The sequence below is a fragment of the Tyto alba genome, unplaced genomic scaffold, assembly GCF_018691265.1.
Source record: "Tyto alba isolate M040663 unplaced genomic scaffold, T.alba_DEE_v4.0 Super-Scaffold_34, whole genome shotgun sequence".
Taxonomy (NCBI): domain Eukaryota; kingdom Metazoa; phylum Chordata; class Aves; order Strigiformes; family Tytonidae; genus Tyto; species Tyto alba.
In genome coordinates, this window is record NW_024881309.1 from 4,038,768 (window position 1) to 4,055,741 (window position 16,974).

Sequence of the window (16,974 nt, forward strand, 5' to 3'; positions counted from 1 at the left end):
GAAGGGCATTTGAACAGTTCAGAGCCAGGTTGGGGTTTGGATTTCCTGTATTTGGGAGTTGGTTTAAATCCCAAACTGTGGTAAATGGTAACTCAAAGCTTAACGTACACCCTCTCAAACCACCTTCTGAGTCACCTACCTTGCTCCCATAGTGTAAACCTTAAAGAAAATGACACCAAACCAAACTCTTTGTTGTGAGACTAAATGAATGGGTGACATTTCTTCAGCCCAGCGTGGCTTGGACAAGGGGAGGGAAAGTAGCAACACGTGTAAAGCGCAGCGGTGCTGTCAAAAATCTGGAAAGCTTTAAAATGTGACCTGTCTGTTGGATTTGCCAAGAAAATCTTGCGGTGGGACGCAGGAAGCTGCTGATGTGTTTAGCTGCATCTAGGAAACAGCATCAGCATCATCATGGAGGGGGGGGAAGCAGCTGCCACGTGAGGGAGGAACACGCCGTTCCTGCCGCCTGGAAACTCTTAGTGGCAGCTGCTGATTCCCAGATTCTTTGTTTGGTGGTTTTTGGTGTTTTGTTTTTTTGTTTGTTTTTTTTTTTTAATGTTAAACCCTGGCAATCACTCAGCGCACCCTGTCTCAGCTGTCCTCGGGGATGACAAGTGTTTGGTAACTCCCTTCAGCAGCCAGACTGTCACGTTGCGGTAGGAAAAAAGAGCTGGTTTGGCCCAAACTCACCTCCACACTCCTGTTGCACGGGGGAGTCTGGCAGCTGTTTAAACTCTTGTGTCCACGTGCATATTTACACTTTGCTTTGTTACAGCTGCGTCTTGGTGAATTTGTGTGTTCAAAGACTAATTTGAAGGTCCGGTCTCATCACTGCTGTGTCAGAACCTGATTTCACAGGGTAAAACGTAAAAAGATGGGCTCCGTGTCAAATCAGGGTGCAGTGTCTACAAGTCCCAATTAAGACAAAGCAACCCGTGGGAGATGAGTGCCTACCACAAAGAGTTCAGGGTACGGAGGGGATGATTTATTCCCCCTTTTATAAATTGGCAACTGAGACCCAGATTAAACAATTCACCCTTTTTCACAAGAGTCTGTTGAAAGGAAGCTACCGAGCCCAGATCTCTTGAATGCATTGTCCACTGCCAGCGTCCTTGGAGGCAGAACATTAAAAAAAAACTTCAAGCTGTAGGTGAAATTATATGTTGGATATACAGTCTTAATCCTGTTCGTCTACTAAAGGGAATGGCATAGGAGGAAATACAATTTTTCTCACATTTCAGCACATAGAGCAATGCAGCTTGGCTGCATTTCAGTGCCCAGGACAGCAGCACTTGCTGCCTCCATGTGCTGTAAAAGAATTTCCCTGAGAAGAGCGAATGTGCCAGGGTTACGTGGATCAGCGCCGTGGCCCGGCCCTCTTGCTTTGTCATTTCATTGCTATGACTTTATCGGGCTATTTCAGAGGAGAATGTCGGACTGGATCCATCCTGCATTCTTGGTGCATCACCCTCCAATTCTGGTCAGCATCAGGGCATTCCTCCCTGCTCAAACCGTTCGGCGGCTTGCAAAAATGCCTAGGTCAGTCTCACCATTTCCAGATGTAGACCACAAACAGGGTTTTACTGAGAAAAGCAAAAACTGCTAGATACACATTCCCCAGCGGCCTCAGCCTAGGAATCTGCTCCCACATTGTACAGATCTTGTGTGATGGGAGGATACAGGGCCGGAGCCAAATTAATCCTGTGGATGAGATTGAACCCAGTACGTTTACATCTCTGCTTTTGTTGTTCTTGCTGCTGTTGTCAGAAGGCAGCTCCAGGGCACATCCTAATTCATTCCACCACACAACTGTGGAAATATTCTAGAGAATGTTTGTGTTTTTTAATTGTTTTCTGTTTTCCCTGTGCCTCAGCAGAAGTCTGAGGAGGTGAGGCGTTCACCAGACAGATCATTAAACTGTCGCCCACGGTTAGGTCTCTGAGTCACAGGTGTGCTGGCTGCCACACAGAGTTAGAAGGGCTCCAGATGGCACTAGGGAAGAGGTCTTTAAGCAAAAGGATCCCACCTACTGTTAAGAAACCAATTACCTTTTCCTGCCTTGCAGAGTCAGCCCTTTGTTTTGAACTAAAAGGAGCAGGCTCGTAGTTGAGTAAAATATTCCTTTGCAGAGGAGTGAGCAAAAAAGCGTTCATGGTGAGGCAGCGGATGCCCGGGAGGCTGCTGATCAGAGCCCAGGTGGCAGTTGTGTTGAACTTCAGGCAGTTTGTGTTCTCCCTGGGTGCAGGCAAAGAAAGGGAGCCGGCAGCCAGGGCGTCACTTCCATGGAGTCTGTCCTCTGCTGATTTGAATGCTTTGAGGCAGGTACCGGCTCTGCAGAGACCTCATCACGTGCGCTGTGATGAGAATGGTGTTGCAGGGCTGAAGAATCAACGGTCGCTGTCAGAAATGGCAAGAAAAGGGTTGCTTTTCTACCTCCGTCACCCAGATGGGTCCGCCTGTGCGCTGTGCACCCCGACGAGGCAAACTCCAGACTGAACACCCACGGCTGGCGTCGCTCAACCTCTTCCAGGTGATGGAAAAGGCCGGTGGAGGCTATTAGTGGGTGGATGCTGCTCTCTTGGAAACTTCTGCTGTGGTTTTTGCCTTGGTGGTGCTGCCCCCGGCTGCTGCCCAGAGACGGGCGCGCTTGGAGCTCGGCGCTGCCTGGCCAAGGGCTGCAGCGAGGCCCGCGGGTCGGAGCACAGCGGCTGCCGGCGACCTGGTTATGCCGAGCCCGGAGAGAAGGTGGCGACAGCGACGGTCAGAAGGGGTTTTATCCTCAGCCTCCCGTCTCCGAAAGCTTCCTAGAAACTGCTGGAGACCAGAGGTTCTACATCTGCTACTTGCAAGGATCTCCCGTCAAAACTATCCGGTGTGTTGCTATCAGCAATTACTCATGGATTATACAGGCTCCAAGAAAGACTCCGGTGATTCTTCTGTGATGAAGATCATCTGCTGGAACCCCCCCCCCCGATTCATTCCCCCCCAAACTTCTTTCTAACCAGCTTTAAGCTCAGTTTGGAAACAGGACCCGAGGGCTTTGCAGGCTGGGTGATTGCCTTCTCGCATGTGTCTCTCCTCTTGCTGTCTGTCTCTGGCAGAAATGACAATTGTCTGCTGCCGCTAGTCCAGGGAGAAACCAAATTATTCTATGTGACTCCCAACACCTCAAGACCGTTCTCTGCAGGATGAAATGGTGTTCGTTCTCTTGCCTTCAGTGTTGTTGGAGTCTGTAACACACACCTGCCTCAGTGTTTATTTCACTGAATTCTCACACATCCCTGTGGTGTTATGTTTTGTTGTCCCAGCAAACGTGTCTATGGCCCATTTAAATGTCAGGGCTTGATTGGGAGCAGATTCCTGCACACAGACCCAGCCAAAACAACATAATTTACGAATTCCTACAGCTGAAGTTTGTAAATTATGTAACAATGGAAACTTGGCTTTTCCTGCAGTTCTTGCATGCTTGAGTCCCAGAGACTACTGGAAAGAATTTAATGGTAAAATTATTAGTAATAATCTTGCAGCTTTTTGTTTTATTTTTACAAGAAATCACTGGAATTTTTTCAGGATTACCATGTTTTGAATGCTAGAGGCCAGTGTGATGTCTGCAATGTATTAAGAAGCTGTTATTGGGTATTTCTTCACCACACAGTAGCATGGGAAGAAGGTGAGGACTCTCTTCTTTTCTCTCCCCCAAGGCATGGGTCCAATTCATCTAAACGAAATCGACTGTACGGGCTTTGAAAAATCGGTCACGGATTGCAAATTCAACACGGAGTCGCAGGGCTGTAACCATGAGGAAGATGCTGCTGTGAGATGCAACGTTCCAGCGATGGGTTTCCAGAATCAGGTGAGAAGCTGAGCGAGCACGGTGAGGTGGCTTCATCCCGGAGCATCGCCTGCCCTCCCTCGCTGTGCAGCGCAGGGCCCCGGGGTAGGAGTCATTTCACCGAAGCTGTGCCTCTATTCAATTTAGATTTTAACATCCGCAATTGTATTAGACAGGAGGGCAAAAAAGGATGATGTTCCCTTTCTGTGCTGAGCTTTGAGCTCCTCCAAGCGTGACAGGGCCTTATAAATGGTTGAAGAGCAGCCCAGTGGCCCTGTAAAGCTGGTGATGGGATCTTGGGTGGGTCTCGTGGCGGTGGCACCCCGGGGGGGGTGCTGTCCTCTTTGCCACGTGGGGCTTAAAAACTAACTGTGTGAAGCAGACACAGGTTCCTCCGAGTAGATGCCTCCTGCCAGAGGTCCAAAGGGAGTGGAGGGGTGAAGCTTTCCTAGGGGGAGCGCGTTGCTCTTCAGCTGTACAGGCTGCTTTCAGGTGCTGGGCTGCTCCCCGTCCCCGGTGGCAGATGAAGAACCAAACTGCATTAACTGCTCCGCCAGCAGCCGACCTGAGGTTTCTGGGCTCGGTGGCTCTAAGCACAAGCTCTGAGAAGCCCCCGAGCGTCGCTCGCCCGCCTGTTGCCTCTTCCCTCTAAAGCTTGCCCTGAGGTTTATTGATGTAGGGGTTGTTACGCCCTGCAGCTGCGTCTGAGCGGCGGCCGGAACCCTTACGAGGGCCGGGTGGAGGTCCTGGCGGAGCGCAACGGCACGCTGAGGTGGGGCACGGTCTGCAGCGAGAACTGGAGCACCGTGGAGGCCATGGTGGTGTGCCGGCAGCTGGGCCTGGGGTTCGCCAGCCACGCCTTCCAGGTGAGACCCCGTGCCCCGTGTTCCCGTCCTGGTGGCGTGGGTGTGGTTGGGGGTTGAGTAGGAGCTACTGGAGGAGGGAAAAAAAAAAAAAAAAAAAACCAACCCCAAAAAACAAAACAAACAAACAAACAAAAAAACAACCAAACAAAGAAACAAAAAAGCAAAACAAGCAAAGCAAACAAACAAAAACAAAACAAACAAACAAACAAACAAACAAAGAAACAAAAAACCAAAACAAGCAAAACAAACAAACAAAACAAAAAAAAAAAACAAAAAAACAAAACAAGCAAAACAAACAAAAACAAAACAAACAAAAAACCAAAACAAGCAAAACAAACAAAAACAAAACAAACAAAAAACCAAAACAAGCAAAACAAACAAAAACAAAACAAACAAACAAAAACAAAACAAACAAAAACAAAACAAAACAAACAAAACAAACAAACAAAAACAAAACAAAACAAACAAAAAACCAAAACAAGCAAAACAAACAAAACAAAAAAAAAACAAAAAAACAAAACAAGCAAAACAAACAAAAACAAAACAAAACAAACAAACAAAAACAAAACAAACAAAAAAAAACCAAAACAAGCAAAAAAACAAAACAAGCAAAGCAAACAAACAAAAACAAAACAAAACAATCAAAAAACAAAACAAGCAAAACAAACAAAACCAAAACAAAACAAACAAAAAACAAAACAAACAAACAAACAAAGCAAACACAAAAAAAACCAACACAGACCACAGCGTTTGGCTTTAAAGCATTAGCTGGAGAGCCCCTGAAGGTTAAACCTCATTGCCCAGCAGCCCCTGGGGGAAATTCAGGGCGGCAGGAGCTCTCGCAGCTCTGGGCAAAGCTGCTGTCTTGGTGCTGCTCGCGGCTCAGGTGTCCCGGGAAGCCCGGCTGCCTCAGTCCTGGTTGGGCTGGTGGGCGCGCAGTTTCTTGTCCCACCCTGAGTCCGTGGGGCGTTGGACTCCTCGTGACTGAAGGACGGGAGCCAAGTTGAACCTGGTGTCAAATCGCCCGAAAACAATTTGATTTTGCTCCTGGAGTTTCTTCTCAGTGCGGTGTGAACACGCCTGTGCAGTGGAGCTGTACGCTGGCTCCCTGTGTTGTTTGCATTTCTTGCTCCTTTAATGCCAAATGCCCTGAACTCTCCCTGCTTGCACGTGGCTAAGAATGGCGCTTAATAAAGGGATAAAAGCTATCAATTAATGAGCTTGGGATAACCGCAAAGGAATAAAGTGTTCTTTCCCAGCGAAGCTCTTTGGCTCAGTGAATGGCAGCCTGCTGTGCTGGCGGGGGGAAAGCAAGCAGCAACCCTAAGAGCTGGAAGGAGGGAGGGCGAAGGCTTCCCACCCAGTTCCCAGATGGATAAAGGGCATCAGGTGTAAGTAGCTGGTGGTGGCCAACAACCCTGGTGCAAGATACTCCTTTGCACTGATACATCCCTCAGGGACCACAAGGCAAAAGAGGGGCAGGCAGAACAAGACGTAAAGGTAGATTTTGAAAGCAAATATATAACTTCTGGGCCTTTATTGCAGCTCCCAGGCAGGCGGAAGATCGGGATTTGGGCTTCTAAAAATAAACTGGTTTCTCCCTAGGACAAAGTAATCCCCTGCCAGAGCTTGCTGTCTTGCTGTGCTCTGGAAAGGCAGCCCCTCTGAGGCATTTCAACCAAGAATCAACAATCGCCAGCAGCTTTGGGGAAACTCAGGCTCAAACAGCCACTGAATAAATAAACTTCATGTGTGTTTATATAGATGGAAACCGGCACGCAGAAAACAGCCTTAGATCAGTTCTGGAAGGAAAACTATTTTCCCCCCAACGATTTCCGGAAATCGAAAACTTGGGCAAACGAGTAAAATGTGGTTGTAGAAAGCAGAGGCTTGCCCCCCCCGTTCTCCAAGCTCGGGGTCCGGTCGGCAAGGAGGCCCTGAAGTAACTCACCGCCTCAGCATCCTCGGGGCTGGTGGTTCCCCGTTGAGAAAGCAGGAGAGGCTGTCGGCAGAAGCGGACGCTTAAAACTCTGCCTGGAGAGCACAGTCCTGCAGCGAGTTCCTCTTGAAGGAATGAGGGACTGGGCTCGTGGGCAGGCAGATTCCGACCGCTTTAGCTGTTATCCACGGCCACAGAGGGGATCTGCAGGTCCCCGAGGGACACGCTGGGGTCGGATACTTTAGGAGGTAGAAGGCTGGAGCTGCCCACGTTTCTGCCGTAGCAATTCCCCCCCCCCTCCCCGTGCGAGCTGGTGCCTCCAGCTGATTTGCTTGCGTAGCTGCCCAGCAGAGCACAAGAGCTGAGGACGGCCACGTCCCTTGCACACTGGCTTTTCCAACTGCCTGGCTCTGTTGGCATAGGCCTGAGAGTCCAGCAAGCAACAAGACATTTTTTCCTTTAGCTGAGGCTGCCGGTATTTAGAACAGAAAAGGCCCTTATGCATATCCCGGCTGCACCAGCTACGTGAGCATAAAGCTGCACTGTGTAGAACAGGGCAGCCCTGTGTGTGTGTGTTGCTAACAGGGTTAACAAACGGCCTGTTGCAATGGAAGCAGTGGTACAGATGGGTTTTCTTTTCCTGGAAACATGCTCCCAGTTTTGACAGTAACAGATCTGATTTTTTTATTTTTTTTTTTTTTCCTTCTTCCTTCCCTCACCTTCTCCCAAGCTTTGCGATTGCAGCTTCGACAGGGTTTAGCGCACTGAGTTGTGTGAGTGGTGTTATGCTGTGAGTTACTTTTCTGTCATTCCCACAAGTTTTATAAAACCGGGTGATGCAGATGAGTAGCGAGAAGGGTTTGAACATTTGTGAATTCCCTCTTGAAACCAAGAGAAGCAGACCCTGGTACTCCTCAAATGTCTCGTTTCCACTGGCGTTTCGAGCACGGCTGTTAATTCTGCCTCCCCTCCTTAGGCGAGCAGGCACTCCTGCATTACCTGCGGCCACGCCAAGTGCAGAGATGTCACAAGACAGATGTGGTTTAATTGCTGGGCATCTCTCCCAGAGGCGCAGCCTAGCTGACTTAAAGCAGCCCGAGGATGGATGAATTCATCAGCAGAATGGGCAGAGCAGGGTGGGAAAGTGAGTTTAGGGCTGAATTAAAAACAAGCAGAGGTTCAAACCAGCTCAGAAACAAGGAGAGAGATTTGCTTAACGCTGGTGAGAGGTTCAGGGCAGGGAGCATGGGGCTGGGATTAAAACCCAGGTTGACCAACCTTCTGTTTGACCAGACGTGGGCTCATTCCCCGGGTTACTCGTCTCCTCTGCTCCAGCATCTTGCTGGCAAGATCTGCCTCCTCGATAGTGCAGGCTCTTGCATCGACCCGCCTTGGAGGGCAAACGCAAGTTACAGGGGGGTGAATATTCCCCCAGCAGCCCTCTAAACGCTGGAGAGTGTGTTAAATGCCTTTTTCTGCCCAGGAAACCTGGTACTGGCATGGAGACATCAGTGCTGACAACGTGGTCATGAGCGGTGTCAAGTGTTCGGGGACGGAGATGTCCCTGGCCCACTGTCGTCACGATGGAGCCGACGTCTCCTGTCCCAGGGGAGGTGGTCGTTTTGGTGCTGGTGTGTCCTGCTCGGAGAGTGAGTAACTCAGGTTTTATTTCATTTTGGACATAAGCGTTTGCCCTGAGGTCCGTAGGTGGCCCAGGACACGCCTTGGAGAGGTCAAAACAGCGGCAAATCGCTGCTGACGGGGCTGAGAAATACTGGGTGGTGAAGGGGCTGGCCCCCCACCTCTGACAGATATTTGTGGGTTTTGTTTTGTTTTTTTTTTTTTTAGTAGCTCATTTTCACCCTTTCCTTTTCTCCCGCCAGCCGCCCCTGACCTGGTGCTCAACGCCGAGCTGGTGGAGCAGACAGCCTACCTGGAGGACCGCCCGATGTTCATGCTGCAGTGCGCGCTCGAGGAGAACTGCCTGGCCAGCTCGGCCGTCAACACCTCCCTCACTTCGGGGTACCGGCGCCTGCTGCGCTTCTCCTCCCAGATCCACAACAACGGCCAGTCCGATTTCCGCCCCAAGAACGGCCGCCACGCCTGGGTCTGGCACGACTGTCACCGGTGAGTGCCACCGAGATGGCTCTCGGTGCCTCCTTCCCCCCCTTTTCTGCCACCCGGGGGGGGGCGTGGTGCCGGTGGGGGGTACAGGGCTGGAGCCATGGGGCATCAGGGCAGCTCTGAGCCCCTGACAGCAAAGAAAGCAGCGTGTTAGGTAGGAATTATAGTTCAGAACCGGTGTGTGCACAAGGCAGATGTGGAGCTCTCGTTGGGAGAGATGCATCTGCAAGGGCAGCGTGTACGTGGGAGTACGTGTGCGCCTGTACCCGCCCTGTGTCCAAAGGTGCCACCACCTCAGCTACTTCCCTCACCTGGGAAAGGACTTGAGAACACACTGTAATTTTTTTTTTTTTTAAAAAAAACGCATCTCCGCTCCACTTAAACCGTGTACAGCTGGGAGATTGTTTTGTGCTTGTTTTTGACAAACAGTAAACTCACCCCCATAAACGCATCATTTTTCGAGGGGGGAAGCTGACAGTTTCAGCCGCAGTAAGTAAACCAGGGGGAGGAGAGAGAACTGGAAGCAAGCCATCCAGATGCTTTGCTTCCGACGCGATGGCTTGTCACAAGGTTGATTTGCTCTAATTTGGGGTAAAAAAAAAAAAAAAGCTAAGTAACAGCGCGCAGCCACTGTTGTCAGACTTTCGCCTTGCGGAAACAGCGGAGCGGTGAATTCTCGAATTTAACAGCCCTGATACGGTTTTGATAAACGGCGTGAGCGAGGCGAGACGGGGAGGTAGCGCCGCGTCGGTGGCGCAGCGCTGCTCGCCCCAAGCTTCGGCTCGTGGCGCGGGGCAAACGGTGGCCCCTTACCCCGCAGCCAGGCTGGTTTGTAGCTTGGGGTCGGGGACACGAGCAGAGCTGAACCCTCGGCAGCACGGAACCGGAGGTGCTGGGGGGTCTAAGGGAGCATCTGCCTCTCTGGCCCCGCTGGGATGGGGCTGGGGGGAACGCGTGGGCGCCCCAGGGCTCTGAGCACGACGCGGGCTGGTGAAACAGGAGGGGCGCTGGGGGCTCTTCGGGAGAGGCTGCGTAAAGCGAGGTGAGAGCGGGGGAAAGGATCAGGAAGAGGCCGAGAGCCATCTGCGTGCTTCAAACTGGATTCTGTTTATACGGAGGAGGAGGAACTCAATCCCTCTTCAATCTTTCCAGTCTGTAAACACCAGAATGTAAACACCTCTCTGAATGATTCAGACATATTTCAGAAACTGAGTCAGACTTGAGAACCTCAAACTTTTATCGGAGGCAGCCAAATTAGACAGCCTCAAAGTCAACAGCTCAGCTGCTGCAGAATGCCTCTTCTTTCCTAGCTGCCCCACTCCATCACTGGAAGCTTCTGTTTAGTTGGCTTTCGATGTGGAAGTACAATAAAAATGGGAAAGACCTGTAGCAGGGAGTGAAAGGTGATTAAATTCTGGCAGGTGGCAACTTTAATTTTTTTTTTCTTTTTGGTTGGGGGAAAAGCGGGAGGAGGTAAGAAGAAACCCACTCTCTAGAGGAAAAATTTCCTCCCCTTCCCTCCCTGCTCCTCCTTTATCTATAAATATGTGTGCAGAGTGGTGCTGCAGTAATGGTGGCTGGAAGTTTTTAAACCATGATTATTTTTACAGCTGGAAAGGAGAGGATTTCTGCACTTTTTTGTTGTGTTGGGTTTTTTTTGTTTTGTTTGTTTGTTTGTGTTTTTGGGTTTTTTTTTTTAAACTCCTAAGCAAAGGCTTTTGAAGGGAGGGCCTGTCTGTGCAGTTGCCTCACTCCTCTCGAGCTATGCAGATGGGCTCTGGTGTGTCTCAGCGCGCTGCGCCCGGAGCTGGGGTGGCACGCAGCGATCCGGGGACCCGCTCCGCTCCCAGCACCCCCAGTCTCTCTCCTGTTCCCCACAACGTGCTCGCACCGGGGCTTTGCTCCCAATTCCAAGGCTGGGATCGAATTCAAGGTGTTGCATCAGCACGCCCGGCCCTGACCACGGGGCCGTGTTTTAACCACGTACATCCCTCTGCTTCTTGCTCTGCAAGTCCCGTGGGCTTCAACTGGGCTGAAGCACAGGCTTCATTTTTTGCTGAGCCAGCAGTGTGGCACAGAAAAGGCCGACGTTCCCGAGTTTAACATCACCCAAACTTCACTGCGGTTTAATTTTGCTGGTTTAGGGGTCTGCAGCTCCTGGCTGGGTGCTCTCTCCTAACTGTTGCTGCACCCAACAGTGCTGGAGCGATCCCGGCAGCAGCCCGGCCCGGGCTGAGTTGGCACTAACACTTCCCCCTTTAAAATTATGAAACGTAAAACGTATCGTGTGTGAACCCCGCTGTCGGGTTGTTCAGAGCGGAGCGGAGTGACTGCTGAGCGAAGCTGGTTCCATCTGTTGTTAGTTTTCTGCCAGTAACTTTACGTTCTGCTGCTTATAAATAAATAAATCAATCGAAAGAGCCAGGTTGCTGGTCTGGGTGCACCCAGCTCTGTTTGCAGCCTGTCGTTAAGGAGCAGGTGAAATATTTCTTGTTCTGGTAAATGACAGGGCCACTAGAAATGATGACCTAGCTGATGATTGCTTTGATTTTTGTTTTGTTTTGGTTTGGTTTTTTTTTTTTTTTCCCCCTTTTGTTGCCATTATGAAGCAGTGTGATCCTACCAAGGCTGGGACAAGGCTCCCCCCCTGGAAGAGCTTTAGCACTTGATTTGCAAACAAATACCTGGGCCAGGAGCCAGCATGAAGGCGGCATGGGCTGTGGTGCCGTGCAGGATTATGCCCAGGGGAATATTTCCCGGCTGTGGTTTCTCTCCCTCGCCTCCCGCAGTGCCCCGTGGGCCGCAGCACTTCACCTGTCGTCGTGGATTTACCCCCGTGGCTGTGGGGCTGGGGCTGGGAGGGGGAAATGCCCAGCCCGGGGGATGCAACAGCACAAAGAGTCGAGTCTGGGCTACCTGCATCCATGGTGTCGTTGCCCCAGGCACTGGACCATCTCTGCTGGGGCAGCGTGCGGCCCTTTAGAGCTGGTAATTAAAGGGGTGTCTGTTTTCCCTAACGATAATTGTCCCTGTCTGGGCCTTGCAGGCATTACCACAGCATGGAGGTTTTTACCCACTATGATCTGTTGAACCTCAACGGCAGCAAGGTGGCTGAAGGACACAAAGCCAGCTTCTGTCTGGAAGACACGGAATGCGAAGCAGGTATCTTTGCCAGAGCCCTTTGTGCCGGGAATTTATTGCTGTCCCCATGCAGGTGACTGGCTTCAGAGTCCTGACAGGAGCCAGAAACCAGTCCTGAGGTTGTACGTGCATGGAGTGGTCTCGATGGGTATAAAAGAATCCCTGAAGGCCACATGTGCTGAGGTTTTCAGACCTCAGCTCCTTCCATCCTTAAGAGAATCCCTGAAGGCCACAGGTTTTCAGACCTCAGCTCCTTCCATCCTTACTCTGAGCCCCTCTGAAAACCTACACGTGCATTTTCTGATTCCTGTAAAGTGAGGAATTCCAACCTGTGCCCCTGGGTGATGAGGTATGGAAGGGGGCAGCTCCTCCCGTGCAGATAAGCAGTGTGTGTATCTCAGTGCGAGATGCTGTTGTATTAAATCTCACCCACAATGTCTGGAGCTTATCGCTGTCCGGGGGAGCTGGAGGACAACTCGCCCTTCCTCCGCCGTGCCCGAGGGTGGGAAATGCCCAGCCCCGCTTGCCGTGACTGGAACGCGTTGTGCCTTTAACTCTTTTCTCATTTAGATGTGCAAAAACAGTACGAATGCGCCAATTTTGGTGAGCAAGGAATCACAGTTGGCTGCTGGGACGTGTACCGGCATGACATCGACTGCCAGTGGATCGATATTACGGACGTCCCACCGGGCGATTACCTCTTCCAGGTGTGGGGCAAAATGAGGCTTTGAGGCACGGCTGATGCTCTTATCCATTAGGGCTGTCAGGAACCTCCCTGGTTTTATTTGCACATCTCCTACAGTACTATAAACTCCTGACTACAAAGAGATTATATTCCCAGGACACCTAAGAGTTGCCTAACGGGGCAACAGGATGCTACCAGGTCACCTGCCTCCCCAAGAGGAAAGTCAGGGCTGATAACCACAGCAGTCTTAAGAAATCCGTGGGCAGCTGGTACCCGACAGCCCTACAGAACCCACGTGCAGCCCCGGGTGGTTAAGGCCCAGCCTTACGTGTCACATTAGGGATACACAGAGCATCCCCCCGGTGTCTCGAGCTGTTGGTAAGCGATGCTCGCTTCACCTGGGGATTAAAAATCCCGGGGCGTCTGCGTGAGGAGTTAGGGCTGTGCCCACAGTCTTGTTTTGTGCGAGTGGGTGGAGAATTCTTTGGTTCTAAAAACAGCCACTTAAACTGGAGAGGAGGGAAGGGAAGAGGATTTATTTTTGCCTGCGCTGGTACTGGAAATGTAAAGAAGGTGTTTGAGGGTGTATCTTGGTGCACGGGGGAAGGTGTGATCCTGATCTGGCTTTCATCAAGGAGCTCGTCTCCTTGCAAAGTGGCTGACTTTTTTAAGAGAAAAAAAAAAACTTACGGTGTAAGGAAAAGCTGATTCTGTCTCCGCCTGACTGGTGTCGTTATCCAGTCCACCTTTAAATAACTTTGTGCTGTGTCGCCCTAGGTTGTCATCAACCCAAACTACGAAGTTGCCGAATCCGACTATTCCAACAACGTGATGAAGTGCAGGAGCCGGTACGACGGGCAGCGCATCTGGATGTACAACTGCCACATAGGTGAGGGGGCCCCCCCTTCGCTGCCGTCTGTCGCCCCGTAGGTGCTCGGAAAGGCGAGACGCTGAGCCCGACCCAGAGCCGAGCTCCTCACTCGAGGAGCTCCGGGTTGTGAAGAGCGAGGTGGCTGGGACGGCAGCAAAGCACAGCACGGGCCAACCTCTGCTCTGGAAGAAACCCCTCGGGCGGGGTAAACCGGGGAAAACAGATGTTCCAGCTGTGCACCTCTGCTACAAGGAAATGAGTGGTTTTCCCTCCGCAGACAGGCGTAAGGAAAGCTCTCGTGCAATCTTGTTTGGGGCGCCCAAGGAGGTCCAGGCAAACAACTCCAGCCCGGGACTGACCTCTCCAGACCCTCAAGCTTCTCTTTTCTTGAAAAGCAAACAAAGAGCCCCCTGCTCAAGCCAGAAATGAAAGTGCTCGGCTGCCCCTTGAATGGGAGGGAAAACTGCGTATTTTCTTGAATAGGCATAAAACGTTAGCATTTGGAATTTTTTGGGGGGGTCTCGGAAATATCAAAGCCAAACTAGTTTAAATTTGCATTAACAGTCAACTGTCACGACCATTTTAAAATGAAGTTGGGGGCTTTGTAAGATGATATATTTTCCTAGTTAACAGTTTAACAGCAACTGCCAACCTCCAAATAAAACCAGTGGTAATTTCCAGAGCTGGCTGAAGTTCTTCAAGGAGTGTTTGTCCTGAAAAAAAACCCTGTAACCACTGATTTTTTTTTTCTCTTTTTTTTTTTTTTTAAAGAAAACATTTGTCTCGTGTGTCACACTGCCAGTGGCGACCCCCTTCAGAAAAGCCAAACCCATTTTAGTTGGAGGAACAGGCACTTAAGTGTTGGATGGGCTCTTCAGCTGAGTTTGAAAATACTTCCATTTAAAAATAAACACATTTATCTTTCATTGTCCTAAACACATTTATCTTTCATTGTCCCTCAGTTAGCAAAAAGTAAGGGCCTGGTCCTATTTAAGAAGAGTAAACAGAACCCAGGTCCCAACAGCCCCAAGCAGGAGACCAGCTCACAGGCCCTGCTCGTCAGCACCTGGTTTTTTTAAGCAACAAAAGGTTAGCAGTGGGACTGAGGGTAGTTTCTAGTCTAGTCTTCCAAATGCATAAAAAGATTCAATCCAGTACTCCTGGGGCTTCTTGGCTGTTGCAGTTAGGGTAAGATTTAATTAATGCTTCAATTAGCCCAGGAAGAACTTTGCTCTGCTTGTACTCGCTCTGAGCCCTTTGTTCTCCCAGCCTCTTCTGCCGCTTGCACAAAACCCCCGCGCGTTGCAAACTGCCTTTGCTACCTCCTGCTCAACCCTGTGCTCTTTCTGTGAACTCCCCAGGCGGCTCTTTCAGCGAGGAAACGGAACAGAAGTTCGATCACTTCAGCGGACTCACAAATAACAAGGTGTCCACCCGATAGAACAGCATCGCCTCCCACCCCACTATTTAAAGAAGCGAGGTTTCCTGCTTCGGTGATTTCCCTAACCACTGCACAAGAAAGAAAATCAAGCAAACAATCAAACTCTAAATTAGCAAGGTAAATTATTTTCTAAAGATGCCTTCCTTCCCAGTTTAGGTGCTCAGACCACCCTGTGTCTCCTGTAACTCCAGTCCCGGCTACTGAGGTAGTTAGGAGCAGGCTTTTAAACTCCACTCGGCTCCGTATCTTCACCATCCCAACCTTCTCCACACTGATCCCTCCCTCCACTTTGCAGCACCGTCTTTATTCACAGACGTAGGTCCAGGCTGCAGCAAGCACAATTTGCCTTTGTTTGGGTACCAACAATCTAAGTGTATGTCTTTACCATTCGTTTTCTTCAAGGCATTAATTTTGGTATCTTTAAGCTCTCTGACTCAAGCCTGAACGCACCTTTGATGCAAACGCCTCCGTTTGTGATGCTGCTTCTTGAACACAGCTAATCCAACTGCCATGTCACTACTCCATTTTAGCAAAGACAGACAGGAAAGGAAAAAAAAAAAAAAAAAAAAAATGGAGCAGCTTTTTCTGAGCAGAACAGTATAAAGCGTAATTTAATACCGCATTGAAACTCTTGTATTCAACAATCAACTCCCAACACAATCTCTTAAGCGGAGCAGCTAATGCAGAACTGTCTTCTACAAGTGCAACAGGGCTCCGTGAAGCTGCACCTCCCTTGTAACACCTCCAAGACTTTGCAGATCTCCTGATGATGAGTCCACTGGACTGTGAATTTCCATTACACAGTAAGCTAGTCACCCAACAGATCCTACACACGTCTAAATATTACCTGCTAAGCTGGATATTCACTCTGTCTTTTCTTTAAAGGATGAATTTAGTTAAGGCATTGTATCCTCACTGTACCTTACAGAGGTAACTTCATGGCTTTCATCATCAGGGACCTGGACCTGTGCTGTCACAGACCCACCTGTGTAAGTTGTCTTCAAAAGGATTTTTACACTTAGTAAATTCATAATGGTGCTAAGTGTGTTCCTCTGTTTGTTTGAGGACACGCATTGCTACAGATTTTTCAGACACAGCTACTTGAATAAAAGTGTTTTACCCAGAAAAAATGTTTTATATGCCATTTGTGTCTTTCTACTCCATGAAAGTTTAGGGCCTTGTTCACAATTCCTAGTACTGAAGTTTTTTTTCCCTCTGTGTTTGGACGGAAGACTTCTACAAGCAGCTAAAAGTTAACAGAATACTCGTAGCTGACCATTTCAATCCACAGGGGGATTGAATCTGGCTGCATCTTACTCGTGCTCTCCATAACCTACCTCACAGGGATGTTGTGAGGCTTAAAGAATGCAGAAGTCTTTTGCTAATGCCTGTCAGAGTGTTTCTGTCATTTATCCAGTGGCCCAGATGGTGGCATCTAGCAAAGGTTTTTAGCCTACTGTGAAGTGGAAAACTCCATTTCGTTCTCGAGACGCCGGGCTGTGTAGCAAAAGCAGAAGCTGAGATGTGTTGGATGCTCTAGAGCTGCTGCCCCACCAGGACGTTTCGCAGCAAGGCTTAAGGCCAGGCTCTGGGAAAACTGGCAAGTTCTGGTTTTCTTTACCTCATCAGTGTACGGCAACTTCCCTTGCAGACGCTGCACCAAGGCAGGGCAGGCTCTCTAAACACGGTGTAGGTAAGGAAAAAACCCAGAAACTCACTTGCATTCAATGCCTGTCAGTTTTGTGGGATATTTTAACAATAACATTACAACAAAGTAAACAGGTTTTTTTGACTTCTGCAGATGCTCTGCCTTTGCTTACAGCTGAGTTTTGGCCAACAGGATACAATTCCCTTACTCTTGTGCATTGTTTTGAACATTACAGGGCAGGCTTTTCTGCAAGCAGCCTTACTTTCTGCAAGTGCCCCAGTGAGAGTTACAAAGTAGGGCAAGATGCTCTCCCTAACGAAGAGCTAACAGCAACCCTCTTGAGCTCAAGATTTCATTTAATAGTAAACTTTTCCCCTTCCCAACTTTAAAAAGAAAAGACGGTGCTAATCCATAAGAGAACATCCCC

The 16,974-nt window shown here is 49.7% G+C and overlaps 1 protein-coding gene across 2 annotated transcripts in view; it reads left to right on the plus strand.

The window, feature by feature from the left end:
- The window catches only part of LOXL2 (lysyl oxidase like 2), a 52,401-nt gene extending 36,910 nt beyond the window's left edge, over nucleotides 1–15,491 (plus strand). For both annotated transcript variants that reach the window (XM_032989974.2, XM_032989973.2), the window contains 8 exons: nucleotides 3,702–3,853; nucleotides 4,531–4,698; nucleotides 8,121–8,286; nucleotides 8,521–8,764; nucleotides 11,808–11,923; nucleotides 12,473–12,609; nucleotides 13,365–13,476; nucleotides 14,820–15,491. In XM_032989974.2, the coding sequence (XP_032845865.2) occupies nucleotides 3,702–3,853; nucleotides 4,531–4,698; nucleotides 8,121–8,286; nucleotides 8,521–8,764; nucleotides 11,808–11,923; nucleotides 12,473–12,609; nucleotides 13,365–13,476; nucleotides 14,820–14,899 (1,175 nt within the window). In that variant the 3' untranslated portion in view covers nucleotides 14,900–15,491. The remainder of the gene's footprint in view (nucleotides 1–3,701; nucleotides 3,854–4,530; nucleotides 4,699–8,120; nucleotides 8,287–8,520; nucleotides 8,765–11,807; nucleotides 11,924–12,472; nucleotides 12,610–13,364; nucleotides 13,477–14,819) is intronic.
- Nucleotides 15,492–16,974: the final 1,483 nt, after the last annotated feature.